The 15285-nt window shown below is 42.6% G+C and overlaps 1 protein-coding gene across 2 annotated transcripts; it reads right to left on the reverse strand.

Moving 5' to 3' along the window:
• Positions 1-5821: 5821 nt before the first annotated feature.
• Positions 5822-12328, reverse strand: cyct (cytochrome c, testis). 2 transcript variants are annotated; one of them, XM_031892611.1, is made up of 3 exons: positions 9376-9501; positions 8556-8732; positions 5822-7187 (listed from the first exon to the last, which is right to left on the reverse strand). In XM_031892611.1, the coding sequence occupies exons 2-3, from the start codon at positions 8722-8724 to the stop codon at positions 7039-7041; spliced, it is 318 nt and encodes a 105-aa protein (XP_031748471.1). In that variant the 5' UTR covers positions 8725-8732; positions 9376-9501; the 3' UTR covers positions 5822-7038.
• Positions 12329-15285: the final 2957 nt, after the last annotated feature.

Consider the following 15285-nt stretch of genomic DNA (forward strand, 5'->3'; position numbering starts at 1 on the left):
AATGGCTCTGGGTTTATACGGATTGTCCTGTGTTCATACTAATGGTCCTGTGTTCATACTGATGGCTCTGGTTTCATACTGATGGCTCTGGGTTTATACGGATTGTCCTGTGTTCATACTAATGGCTCTGGGTTTATAGTGATGGCTCTGGGTTTATAGCGATGGCTCTGTGTTCATACTGATGGTTCTGGGTTCATACTGATTTAGCATGCCTTTTGGATACAATATTTGTTGTGACTGATTGGGAAAGCAGAGGTTGCATTCTTTTGGTATGCTGATACTGGTGCTAGCACCATATTGACTTTGCACTAGTGTGTTGCATTCATAGGCACAATATGCTAGGGCAGTGCTGTCCAACTGGCGGCCCGCGACCCCCCTCTGTGTGGCCCCCCACCTGTCTGACTGCTTTGATGGTTTACCCTTGTATAAGCTTTAAATGGTATCAGTACTGAGATTAACAGCCCCCCTGCATTGCTCACACCTCAGATTCAGGCTGTAATCAGGCTGTATTGTTTAAAAATGTAATCCCCTGTGTTGTTCACACCTTTTAATCTATGCATTGTTTACCCCCTGCAGTGTTCACACCTCAGGCTCAGGCTGTAATCACCCACATTGTTCAACTGTTCACACCTCAGGCCTGTGTGTAGGCAGCATAGGGTAGGCAGAGTATGGCACTTAGGCAGCATGGGGCAGGGAGGGTATGGCACAAACAGGCAGCATAGGACAGGGAGGGTATTGAACACACAGGCAGGGTAGGGCAGAGTATGGCACACACAGGCAGGGTAGGGCAGAGTATGGCACACACAGGCAGTATATGGCAGATAGAGTATGGCACACAGGCAGGGTAGGGCAGAGTATGGCACACACAGGCAGCATATGGCAGGCAGAGTATGGCACACACAGGCAGGGTAGGGCAGAGTATGGCACACACAGGCAGCATATGGCAGACACAGGCATCATAGGGCAGGCAGAGTATGGCACACACAGGCAGCATATGGCAGACACAGGCATCATGGGGCAGGCAGAGTATGGCACACACAGGTAGCGTAGGGCAGGCAGAGTGCTACCCTATGCTGCCTGTGGGAGGTGAACCTGGCAGGGGTTTGTTCTGAGAGTTTGTTAGCAGTTGGAAATAGCCAGTAAATGGTCCCTAAGGTGTGTAATTATGTACTGGGGGCTGCTGTACTATCCACAGGGGAAGAGTCATATGGATTTTAGGGTGTGTCTTAATATGACATATAACTCTAAAGATAATATAATTCTTTCACATATGAATGATGGTTGATATCCCTGCAGTGAGGACCAAGCATTTGGGTTTTTGCTGCACTACCACCATTGTGATAAAATGGGTGTGGTTTGAAGTGGGTGTGGTTTAAAAGGGGGAAGTGGCTTCCATTAGCGGCCCTCCACCATGTATGTGCGAGAAATTCCGGCCCTCGGCACCGCAGAAGTTGGACAGCACTGTGCTAGGGGAACGCCAGTTGCTAGAAGCATATATATGCGCGCAAATACCTTTTGTAAATAACAGCTATGTGCTCTGCACTTGCATTCGGAAGCACCTATGGACAAACCCAATAACTGCTCATTTACAAACTGCTCGCCTATCTTCCCTTTGCTATGCCTGAAATCCAATAAAATTGTGGTAGCCAGTGCCCTCTTGTGTACATAATGGTTCTTACACCAATACAATTACAGAATGAATAACTCAGATCTTAGCTAGAACGTACATTAACGTGTTTAATGCTGTAGTAGCATTCTCAGTACTAGCTCTAAAGAAGCATAGTGTTAGCATTGTACATTCTGTAGGCTATTTATTAAACAGTGAAATTAGAACTCACCACAGTCTGCCAGTTAAGATTTACTAGTTTGCTGTTAATTTCTATGACATTTTTAAACAAATCATTAAGGTTGAGGAGACTGCCTCATACAGATAAAAGCAAACAGATGAGCCTCAAGAAAGGCGATACCGGTCTGTAGTTGGGAATCTGATCAGCTATTATCCTGGCTTTTGCTTTAAAACCCAGTGGGTGAGCTTTAGCCTATAGGATAAACCCATGTAAATGGGACTTTTTTAGGAGTTTGGAATTCATTCCCAGAATTCCTTTTGTTTGCTTTTATGACATTTCTAGGGACCTATTTATCAAAAGGTAAACTGTTAAGATACATGAGCATAATCAAGCTGCTGTTTTCAAATCCTTCAGACTGATTTGGTAGCTTATCATTCCGTTTGGGGTCCCCCGACGGGTCTCTCACAACTAATATCTGGTCAAAAACTGGCCAGATTTTGAACGAGCAGGCTTGATTTTCATGTGGGCTTGTTTACCTGTTCTCTAGGGCCAAACGATTGAATTACCCCGATATCAGCCACCTTAGGTGGGCATATCAGGTGAAAGATGCGCTCCTTTGGCCAGGTCACCAAAGGAGCAGATTTTAATGTGTATTGCCACTTTCACTTTCATTATTAATATTAATATAAATGCCATTGAATAGAAAGTGGTCGTATTTTACACTGTTGATAATTAGGTGAAGCGTAACAAAGTGCTGAGGACACGGGGCAAAGTGTAGAAAATTGGTGCAAAGTGCATTATTTTTGCATTTTGCTCTTTGCTTCTAGGACACAGATCTTTGTGATCCCCTGATGTACATCCCCTGGTCCCCAAGAAATTTAGTATCTATGCAAGTGCCTGTATTTTGATAGAGGGCTTAGGAGTGTGACTTTCTGCCTTTAATTGCCCCATGACTCAATTAAATGAGAAAATCCTTCACTGCTATCAGCTGATTCGTTGCTATGTGTTACTAGGCTAGGAGCAAACTTTGTACCTTTTATTAAATTAAACCCACTGTTTGTTTGAACCAAATAAATACTCAGTCTAAGGGCAGTGACACGGGGAGATTAGGCACTGCGCAACAAATCTTCGCAGCCGACTAATCTCCCTGCAATGCCATCCCACTGGCTAGAATGTAAATTGCCGGTGGGATGGCATATGCGGCGCCGCGATTTGCCGAAGTCGCCAAAGTTGCCTTGAGAGCAAACTTCGGGCAAATTCGGCAAATCGCAACGTCTAATCTCCCCGTGTGTCACTGCCCTAAGAAATACCACTCTTAGGGGGCCATTTACTAACCGTTGGGATTTGTTTCTTCGTTTTGCTTCAAAACTTTCAGATTTTTGATGCTGTTTTTTTGTGTGACAGTTCAAAAAGTCGCAGTTTTCGTGCATCAAGTCCAAACAATTCTGAATTTTCGCAACTTTTCCCACGCTGACTTTTTCAGTTAAAATTTTTTAGTAAATGTAAGACATTCCTCAAAAGTTTTGAGTAAATTTGCCCACATAAGTTTATACCAATTAACTTTTGAGGGTGTTTAAGTTTAGAGCACCTACCCCCCCCCCCCCCAGAGAGCTTGGGGTAAATGGGATAAATTCCCTTTAAATGCCAAGGATGCCAAACCTGCTTGTGAGAGTGGTACTCTATAATAATATAATTATTGCAGGCATTACACACATAATGTTCTTTGGTATTGAGTTGCCCCCGTGCAGGCACTTCCTAGTCGATCCAATCATTTGGCAAGCCCTTGGGTACAAGGTAGCATAGCAAATAGCAGTGGCAGATAATAACCATGTGTTAATGGGATGTCAGCTTGGCAGCCCTGCATATATACAGTAGCTGTTGGTCTATTATCCAGAATGTTTGGGACCTGGGGTTTTCTGGATAAGGGATCTTTCCTTAATTTGGATAATTTTTCATATTTTTTAAACATGAAATTAAACCCAGCAGGATTGTTTTTCCACCAATTGCACGGAGAGATAGTTATATGTATTGGGGCCCTTAGTGCTACACCTCAGCCTTGGCAAACGAGCCCCTCGTTAGTTCGATAAACACATTATTTTTTTGTGTAAAGAATTCCGATCCACTATTTTGGGATCTGGCTGAACCCAAATTCTGTGAAAGATTCAGGCAAATACAGATCCGAACCCTAATTTACATATGCAAATGAGGCCATGGAGGGGCGAAAGAGAAGCATTCAGATTAGACCAGATCCGAATCCTGCACAAAAAAGCCGAATCTTGTCAGAATTAATAATTCCATGCATCTGACTAACCCAACAGCTAGTAAATACACTTGTCTTTCTGTACCTTAAACAATGGCCCAAATTTGCACGGCTTGATTTTAGTGATCAGCTGCGGTTTTCCAGAGAGGATAATTACGCTATAAATCCTAATAGAACCCTTTCCACAGTGCTTACTGTCTTGTAGTGACGGGTAAGCTCAAACACCAGGACAGGCTCCTTGGCCAGGCAAGAATTAGCCAACCCTCTTTAATAATAGAATTTGGAGGCTCCAAGCCCAGCTCTATTTCTATTTCTTAGAAAAGGTTAACATGACAACCTATTCATGGCAGTTATCAGGCATGCACTAATTTTAGGTCATCATAGTGAGAGAGAGAAGAAGGGTTCAGAGGGCAAAAGGGGAGGGGCTTCATTCAAGACAAGGAAGTCAGTAAAAGAGCTGTAGTTGAACTGGCTGTAATAGAGAAACAAAATAAATCTGGATGACTATCCTCCCGTGTGTGTGGCCAGCTTCTAACGCCTCCTTGATAGACACCATCTAACTCTGAAGGGCTGTTGTGGGTGAAAAGGTTTTGAAAACATGAAATTTAAAACTTTATTTGTGCCCATATTTCACTATCACTTGAAATTCATCTTCATCTTATCCCAATAACCTTATTTATTTTGCAGTGGACTTTGTAGTGGTGAGTGCCAATTAGGAGTATGAACAGACCTCGCTTAAAGGACATGTAAACCCCCCACAAAAAAATGAATCAGTAAACAGCCTCTTTGAAATCTTTAAATACCTGCCACTCTGGTTGCTAAAAGGTTAATAGTAAGGCTGCAGCATCCCCTTAATCACTTAGGATTCCTTCTTCTCCTCTAACTTACTCAGCCCCTCACCATTAGGAATTGACTTTGGCTGTTGGTTACTGGGCATGCTCAGTTCTTCTCAACTAAACCTTCAGTCTAGCAGCCAATGAAAAGATGGCAATGCTGGTTCACATAGAAACTCTCTCTAGCTGTCTGCTCGAACTTTCTATTTCTGTTTCTATTTTTGTGCTCAATTCAAGCAGGACTTTTTAAGCTCTGCCTTTGTAAGTCTGCATTCCTCATTGCATGAACTTACATGTTTGCGTTTTTTAAGAGGAAAAAATGGGCACTGGGTGAAAGCTATCTGTTTAAGGACAATGTGATGGTGCTGGCAAATGAAGGGTATATATGCAGTACAAATGGTGTGGTTTGGGTGGGGGAGATGTGGGCAAATTATACACACACACGAAAATGTAGGGATTATGTGTCCTTTAAGGGCTGTGACAGACAGGGAGATTAGTCGGTGTGTGACAAATCTCCCTCGTCGCGGGCGACTAATCTCCACGAAATGCCAACCCACCGGCGATGGCATGACATACACGTTGCGGTGATTTGCCGAAGTCGTGGATGTTTCCTCTCAAGGCAACTTCCGCGACTTCGGCAAATAGCCGCTCCGCGTATGCCATCCTACCGGTGATTTACATTCTAGCCGGTGGGATGGCATTTCGGGGAGATTAGTCGCCCGCAACAAGGGAGATTTGTCATGTGCCGACTAATCTCCCCATGTGTCAAAGCCCTAAGAGAGAAAGAGTCAAGCAGCCAAAGACAGTGGCCACCACATAGGCCACCTGCTGGTGTGCCTGGCTGGCATGGATCATACAGACGGTGTGGAGGCCTCTGTAGGGGACAGAAAAGATATAAATGCCTGAATCTGTAATACAAAAGTCAAGATATCAAATTGTAAACAGTACAAAAAGTGGTTTGTAAAAATGACCACAGCTTTAATTTGTGCTACATTTTATGCTCTACACCAATGACAAATGTTGAGATATTCATTGTTGCAACAGAAACCCATGTGTCAGTAGTTCTTAATAGGACAGTAACACCAAAAAGTAAAAAAAAAACAAAAAAAAAAACCTTATGAATATATATTGAAAGATTAACATAGGGTTATCTATCTTTAATATGCAAATTCAATGATAACTGGCATTGTCTTATTATGTATTAGCTCCTTTTGCCACAGATGTAAAGAGAACAATAATATTATTTGACACAAATTTATCACCATTTTCACCTATTATCTGCTAGGCAAAATGGGCTGAGTAACTCTACAGGATCTTACTGGCTGGCTTTATTGCTGCAAATCTGTTTACTGACATGGAGGTCATCCTTTAGGCAGCCCACCCAGCCTTAGCTAATAACAGCGTTACAGACATATATGTAAATGCATGGCTTTATCAGTAATATCAAGTGCAGCAAATAAGTGTTCAACCCTTAGGGCTTGCAGGCATATATAGGATAACAACCTGACATGCTCTGCAAATCTGACCCTAATAACCTTATGCTGGGCCGCTGCTCCAGACAGCCCTATCGTTTGGGAACCACTCCACTGAAAGCACAGATAAAAATAAAAAAAGCAAGGTATGTTATTCTGAAGTGTAAATACAGCCCTTTTATATTACTGCTGCTCCTTTTAGACTTTAATATAACGGGAATAAAAGTATAGCTGCATCTGTTTAGTAGTATGCCTTCTAATAGTATTACTCTACCATTAACAGCAAAGCCCCTAAAAGTCATACACAGACGTAGCACAGGGTACTGCAAATGCACAAGTTCTGTAACTTTACAAAAACAATGTGATTTCACTCACTCCATTATAGAATGCCATATAATAAATAATTAAACCCACAGAAGTGAGACCAGGGGCCACTATAAGCACAGAGAAGTGGATCAGGTTAAGCTCAGGCTGTTTGCAGTACACAATGCTACATCCATCTAAAGAGTTTGCATTATTTTCTTTGTAATTATGAATAAATAAACCACCACAGGTAATGTCCATGCATAGCCCTGCCAACATTCCTGTTTATTGGAGTCTCTGGTTAGTAAGATGCACACATAACACAAGCCCGAGTGGAATCCAGCTGAAGGTCCATTCATTAAAACACAGTCCTGTGCTGCGGATCACTCTGACGTGGACTTCTTTAGATAGGCTATCAGATCTGTGCGCTCATTCTTCTTTTTAATGCCAGCAAAAATCATTTTGGTTCCAGGAATATATTTCTTTGGGTTCTCCAAATATTCAAACAGGGTATCTTCTCCCCAGACAATGCCTAAAAGAAATTAAGAATAAATTAGAATAGTTATATGTAAACGCCCTCCTTTTATTCAGAGGGATAGGTAACAGCAAAAAAAATGCAGCTCGTATCTGGTGTTTAAAATTCAAACTAATGACTCTCACATTCAAAGCAGTTCATAACTCTGCCCCACCCTACATCTCAGAACTTATCTCTAGGTACCATCCAACCTGCTTGTTACGCTCCTCTACTGACCTGCTCCCCAACTCCTCTCTCATTCCCTCCTCACACACTCGCATTCAAGACTTTGCAAGGGCTGCCCCCCTTCTCTGGAATTCGCTCCCACAACTGTCAGACTTTCTCCCAATCTCTCTGCCTTCAAGAAATCTCTAAAAACGCATTTATTTAGAGAAGCTTACCCTAATCTAGTTTAACATGACCTCAGTGTGCTGCTAAAAGCAATACCCTGTGCCACACCTCTCACAACTCTGATTGTGCCCATTCCCACAGCTCGAGTCTCAACCCTTTCTCCTTGTAGATTGTAAGCTCTTTTGGGCAGGGCTCTCTTCACCTCTTGTATCGGTTATTGATTGCTTTATATGTTACTCTGTATGTACAATGTATGAAACCCACTTATTGTACAGCGCTGCAGAATATGTTGGCGCTTTATAAATAAATGTTAATAATAATAATAAAATGCACTTGTTGCAATAATTTTGTTTCCCCCGAACACAGTCATGGTTTTGCAGAGCCCACACTTACAAATAGTAATTTTAAATAAATAGCCCCTCATGCTGTGCCCCCTGCACCTGCAGTGGGGGAAACAAAATAGGTACAGGTATCCATTAATAATTCTGTAAACCGTGATCTATTGATTATTTGCATAGATTTTTGAGAGTAGATTTAAGTAAATTTAATAGGGACCTCTCTCAACCTAACATTTTTATCCTGCTGAAAGCAACTCCAGACACAATTTCAGGCAGTTAGAAAAACATGAATTTCAAAACCATATCTATGACCATATTCAGTGACATAGCTACTGGGGGTGCTGGGGGCAATTACACTCAGTCCCACACCCTCTCTGGGCCGGCCAGAGTGGCAGAACAGAAAGGGATTTTTAAGCCGCCAGTGACAGAGTTCATATCTAGAGAGGGTCGGGGGGGTGGGGTACAGTTGCACATCCTGCAGCTGGGTGCAGCCAAGGTTAGTTACATTACTGAACATATTTTAATATCACTTAAAACTTAAATCACTGGTCACTTGACTTTCTACACCAAATAGCACCTACTAACAAGAAGAATACACAGCCCTGCTCCTGGACACAAGAGAGTCAGTGGTGAGAGGTGGCGGCTACTAACCACCTGGAGAGGCCTCCACATGCTTTTGTTCTAGGCATTACATTACCTTTGCTTTTGTTTGCATCAGTGTAAGAAAATCCTGGGGCTTGTCCAGTTTTACGGCCGAAGAGGCCCCACAGGTTCGGCCCAGTCTTATGTTTTCCAGTCTTTTCGACTGTGTGGCACTGTGCGCACTTCTGGACAAAGATCTTCTTTCCCTTTTCAACGTCCCCCATTTTGTAGCCTAATACATATATGCGGAAAATAAAACAAATCCTGTTATAGACATCATACAGAGCATACAAAATTTCAAGACACATATCAGTCATTTCCCATAGCACCGGGCCAGTCTGCAGTGGGTCACAAGCGAATGTACAACCTTTGACCTATACAAATAATATAAATGTTATTTAAGTGACCTGAGGCATGCTGTTAGTGCCCTTACCATGTGGCCAAGCCTAATACGATATATTCCACTGGGTAATCTGAGAAGAGCAGGGCAGGCAGAACCAATGCGCTGAACTACAGGCAGCGTAAACAATTTCTACTTGAAGATATCCCTAAACAATGTACACTGCCTAAACTCCGATTTCAGGCCCTTGTATCTTTGTTCCTACCATGACTGTAATTTTCCAAAATGTCAGCATTTTTGCCTTCAACTATTGCATAAAATAAACTACAGATAACATCCCACATCCCAAATGCCAATAACCTTAGATGCTGGCAGCATTAAGCTCCAAAGCAGCAGATCTTTCCCAGATATGCCAAGTGAATGATATTGGGCTAATACGATCATTTGGCCCTAGGGTCAACAGATTACAACAACAGGATTATGAGTCGACAAAGGGAGGACAGCATCAATTTGCAGATAGGAAAATCAAACCTACAAGATAGACATCTGGGCAATTTTCAATTGGGCACTTCAGGACTTCAGGATACCAGAAAATGAAAAAGCAATACGGCACAACATTCCTGGCAGCGGCTTGGTGCCATCAGTTTCCCGGCCAATGCCACTGTAAGAATGCAATTTTATTAGATTGATAAGCCTTTGAGGCTTATAGAAAAATATATAGATATGTTATGTATTCAGCTCACATTCCGTTTCCATGCAGCACTATAAATATTTCACTACGGTACTTGTGTTAAGTTAAGAGAAGGCAAATACATATTGATATCTACAGGGCATGATACCTTATTTCTCTATCCATGCTAAATGCACAGATACTGCCCTATACCCAGATCTCGTAGTCTCAGCCACACTGGGATATCTTGAGCATTGCAGGTCTGGCGTTTGTACTCACACAAGACTATTTTTACTCCTCTAATCTAGAGTTACACTCTCTTCTCACTTTCACCATGTGCTTGGCCATGCCTAAAGCAGCCATATGTAGTTCTGACAGCAAAACCAGTACATATACTATTTATGAATGGACACCACTGCCACCCACAAGGGAGACGCTAGATGCTCCCATATTGCAGGAGGCACATACAGTTACAGCAGATGGAAGCTAGAGTTCTACATGGGAGAAAAATGGTCCACTCCTGACTATGAAATCTGCATCATAATTATTGTACCAATAAATATAAATGCTGTGCTTTATATACTAAACTTCCTGTACCAGCCCATAAGTTCAGCAGCCCTATAACAGTAATGACCAAGGCCTCAATGATGTCCTAGAGCACCCCATGTTGGATCCCTTATTTAAGGTTATCTTTCAGTGTCAGTGACACTGGACATGCTCAGTGAGCTCTAGGCTACTCTTGAGAAGCAAAGGACATAAGCTAGTATATACCGGAACTTGGTGAGCCTCAGGGAGAATTAGAGGAGTAACATTTTTTGCCATTCAAGTTGCTACAAGATTTTGCTACATCTTACAATAAAAAAAAAGGATTCTCCAAGCTTTGTGGTCATCTGAATTCATCAAAACATTTACCGGAAATTACAAAACATTTGTCATAAAAGCTGATGCTACAGGGATGATTATGCCTTTGAATGCAGTAGGCACTGGTATCTAGGCTGCTGCATAACGTGACTTTAAATAATTTAGCAATCAGCCCTGTATCATGACTTTTTAAAATATACATATATTGTTGGTCCCTAAGCAGAGGTTAATAACAGCTGCCTGGGAAATGTGCTGTGATGCACTAGAAAATAAGATTGGGACAATCTGTACTGGTAGTTTGTGGGTTCTGTAAGATGCCATAGACACTCACTATTTGTTGACCCTGTGGGGGGGCCTGTTTGGGCCTCTGTGTACTTGAAATGCCAGGGCCTATTTTAAATGCCAGTTAGGACCTTGGTGGCATTGTTAGGGGCACAGATCTTCACTACTGGTTGAATGATTGGGCCGGGTACAGAAGCCCAGAGCATTGCAAGCCTACTTTTACGTTAATTAAAGGAGAACTAAAGCTTATTATTTGATCATTGATACTAGGAAGAAACTATAACATACATGGAAAAAATAATGGAAACCCCATGTTTGCAGGCACTTAGTGCAGAAGGCCATCCTACCTATCTGCATCTACTATCTACTGGGCATTTGTGTTACTGGCAAGATAATAACATTGCCATGGCTGGCACATTACCATCACTTTAATGAATAAAAAGCAGTTGTTATTTCATTTGGAAACACTATTAGATTGCAAGCTCTATGGGGCATGAAAAAAGACCTGTGTATAATAAGTTCTAGTATAACAGCCCTTCTATTTCAAACTCTGCCTGTCATACTGTGTCTGTACAGTGCCTGACAGGTGTCTGGCATGTAGGGTATCAATATCCCTGCAAATGGAGAGTTGGCAGTGTGGCAGCCTAGAGTAAATACTGTGCCACCTGCATATAAACACATTGCAGGACAAGCTGTTCCCATGTAATGCAGGTGCCAGGGTAAGAATACCTTTTCACTGTAGGATGGCAATGGAACCACAGGAGCACCAGCAAAATATATTTGATCATATTCTGAAACAAAACTATAAAAAATTATAAAAAAATTTAATTTTAAAATAAAATAATCTGAGATCTGAGCTTGAATCACCCATTAGGCGTCCTACATACGTCTCCCCCTTTGTCCCAGTCTCAAATATTAATTGCAGTAGTCGAACATGAACTAAAGGACAACTAAGCATAAATGACCAGCAGCCCAAATAAAATACTCGCTCCTGTTCATTGTCTCCCAGTGTTGCTGAGCCTGACAACCTAAAACCAAGCTGGTACCTGGGCCCTCTATTCTCCATTTGTTTGCTGTGAACAGTCAGAATTACAATAACAACAATAGGATTATCACCTTTATAATATTCAATTACCCCCCCCCCCCCCCCCCATTTGCCCCAACCCAATGCATTCGCCTGTTCATTTGCTGTGCCCCTAATCAGCCTGCCCCTCTGCTACTGGGAAACTGAAAGCTCTCATACTGCTGAATGAGGGAACTCTGGGAGTTGTAGTTTAGCACTTGGCGCTAGATGGTGCTGCCAGGCTGTGCCCCTCAGAAGGTCGTGGCATTTTGCCAATAGTGAGTGTGAAGATGTTGTGCAGCAGCTGAGGCAGCTAACCGAATGCAGGGAAGGGAACCCCAGGTGCCATGGGATAGGGTAACGGGAGTTTTGGCATTGCATGAACTTGGGCTCCAGACCTACAGCCATAGGTTCCCTCCCCCGTTACCATTTCCCGCTACCATACTAGCCTTAACCCGACCCATTGCGCTTCCCTATTTGCCAGCAGTTCTGGGCTTTTGCCCTTCTCTCTCCGCATTCAGTATCTCACCGGATAATGTCTCTCACAGGTCACCGGGTACCCACTACGGCTACGGCTACGGCTCCCAGCGCCGCCTCTACGCGTTACTCTAACTGCTCCGTACCGTACGGCCAACCAATCGGGCTGACGTCACCCCATGCAGGAACTACTCCAAGCACCGCCCCGTGCGACCGCAGCTATCCAATCATGTGCCTGACTTCACCTGCTCTCAGAACTGATTGGTACGATACATTGTAGGGGGCGGTACTTTAGTAAGCGTTCCCTTAAATAGACAATTCTTAGCGTCAGTTACTAAGTGCTCGCTATATTATCTTGTTTCTGTTTGTATTGCTGTGTATGGGAGCTGCCATACTGACAGGTGGGCTGTGTGCAACTCACAATCCGAAAAGTTTACAATATGGCCTTCAGAAGCAGTCCAGCCATGACCCGCCAATTCAGTGCAAATTCCAATACCCCGTAGGAGGACCGTCCTACAGAGGATGCTGGGATTTGTATTACATTTAATTGAAGGGTTAAAGCTGCTGCCCCTAGGCTTGGACTTCTACAGACTCCTAAACTAACTTCTTATCTTTCTCACTGCTGGAAATGAATGAAAAACAAGGAGAACCTAGAAAAGTTAAAGGCGTTGTGTTCACATTCAGATTAACTTTTAGTATGATATAGAGCAGGGGTGGCCAAGACATCGATTGTCGCCCACCCCAGTCGATCCCCCGTGGATTTCTGGTAGACCGCGTCTAAGCCTTGGGATGCGGAAGTGTGGCGCGTTTATTGGTTATCTGTACGTACACTGCGTCGCGTATGTATGCGGGCAGGAGTCAAAAGTAGATCGCCGAGGGAAAAAGTTTGGGCACCCCTGATGTAGAGAGTGCTATTCTAAAACATACTAAAAGTTAACCTGATGCTGAACCACCCCTTTAATGAGTAGAAGGGGGGGGGGGCATACAATTGTAAATCTAGGAGTGTGCTGCATCTGGATCTGCAAAAATGTTGACCTGCTATTGGCCACATCTAGGGCAAACATTTGTTATTACTGGGTCAATTTGTGGCGCCTATGGGCAGGGTCAGATTGGCCTCTCACAGTATTAGAGGATCTCCCATTGGGAGCCTGTATGACTTAGCACTGAATGCAGCTAATTCATTTTGTTGGTGAGCCATGGCTCTGTGGTGGACCTGACTCTACCTGCTAGGACTCTAGACAACTGCCTCAGTATTGAGTATGTTGCAGACTACACTGTTTCCCAAGCAGCCACGGTTCATGTATCTAAATGGATTACCAATGAATTGCCTTTGCGTCTTTATACAAAAGGAATAATAAAGTGGTCAAGTTCCATTTGCCAAAACACTGTCCAGTCAGGGGTCACACCTTAAAACTGGGCAAATGTTAAATAATATAATAAATAATAAATATATCCTTTCTGCCCTTATTCTTTACCCCTGGAGCTCTCACTCTGTCTGTATGATGTCACATATATATATATATTGCTGTTGGTTTCTCAGCTTAGGGTTGCCACCTGCCCAGTTTTGATCTCAACAGTCTAGTTTTTTGGAGGACTGTCTAGGTCAAAACTGCCTGCCTAATTTTCCAAATTAGGAAAACTGTACCGGAATCACCAAAAGCCATGTCATAACTCTCACCCCTGCCATCACCACTCCCACCCCCAATGTCACCAGCCTGGTTGGACAAGGCAAAGGTGGTGACCCTAACCTTTACAGGGAGATACTACAAATTTATTCCAGCATACTGTCGGTATTCACCTGTATTAAGCACAATTCAGCAGGAACAGCTTGCCAGACTATTTTTTTCACTTTTTTAGCTCAATTAAAACTTTTCAGTGTCTAACAAGGCCATACATTGCAATATAAACAAATTTACAACATGCCTATATAGACAATATGGCCCTGCTTAACTTGACTCTATGCTGATCACAGAGAAATCTGGCAAAAGGAACACCACATAGGTTTTAGGGCTAGCTATTTTGCAAGCTGTGTGACCCCCTATAACAATACCCCCTTAACGGTTGGTGTAGTAGCATGCCTGCATTGGAGTTGTACATTTGCCATGATTTATATTGTGAACATCTCCTTTCCTGCATATACATCAACTATAATGCACAAAATCTATAAACTGAGAGAGAAACCTTAACACTATGATGTTACCTCTCTCCTAACAATAGATGGCGCTATACTGCTATATTCGATGAGCTCAGCTAAAAGAAGGCTGATCAAAAAAAAGGCTAAAATTGATCAGTAGATTTACAGTTAGCCCAAACACATGCTTTATATAAAGTCACCGGATTACACCGCACATAACATGGATTATTCATTATTCACATTTGTCCCTATTTGTCCCTGACCCAGAGGAGCTAACAGTCAAGAGCTAAGAGCTAGTAGCTAACCCACCATATGGATTTAAGGATATGTCTTAATATGACTTTTTTTCATATAATAGTGAAGGATGATATCCCTGCAGCGAGCACAGAATATTTGTTTATTTGTGGTGCTACCACTGTTAATGTGGTCATGGTCTAAAAAGCTCTTGTGATGATATGGGTGCAGTGGTGAAGCGGGTGTGGTTTAAAAGGGGAGTGGTCAAAACTGTCTTCAATTAAAGGCCCTCCAGACTCAGCCCTAGCCTACGCAACTCACCTATCAAAAAGCCACAATGTCATCCAAAGTGCAAAATCTTCCAATTGGATAGATATAACCGTGCCCTTCCTCAGAGTGACAGATTCCCCTCATATATAAATAGATGTGCTGTTGCTATAAATAAACAAACTAAACAAACTATTATTATATTATTGTATGTTTTGCACACTTTAAGCATATTTTTCTGTTCCCTTACAAGAAACAGCAAGTGCAGATTTCCTAGTTTCTCCTTTTCTCAAAAACCACATCCTGACTTCTCAGAAAGGCAAGAGATTTGCTCTTATAGGGATGGGCTTGAGCAAAATAATGGTCTACATACTTTATATAGTGGATAATGTTCCCTCTGTTGTAAAATATAAGGATATTATAAGTCACCCAAAGACTTCAATGACCATATAAAAGT

The sequence above is a fragment of the Xenopus tropicalis genome, chromosome 9, assembly GCF_000004195.4.
Source record: "Xenopus tropicalis strain Nigerian chromosome 9, UCB_Xtro_10.0, whole genome shotgun sequence".
Taxonomy (NCBI): domain Eukaryota; kingdom Metazoa; phylum Chordata; class Amphibia; order Anura; family Pipidae; genus Xenopus; species Xenopus tropicalis.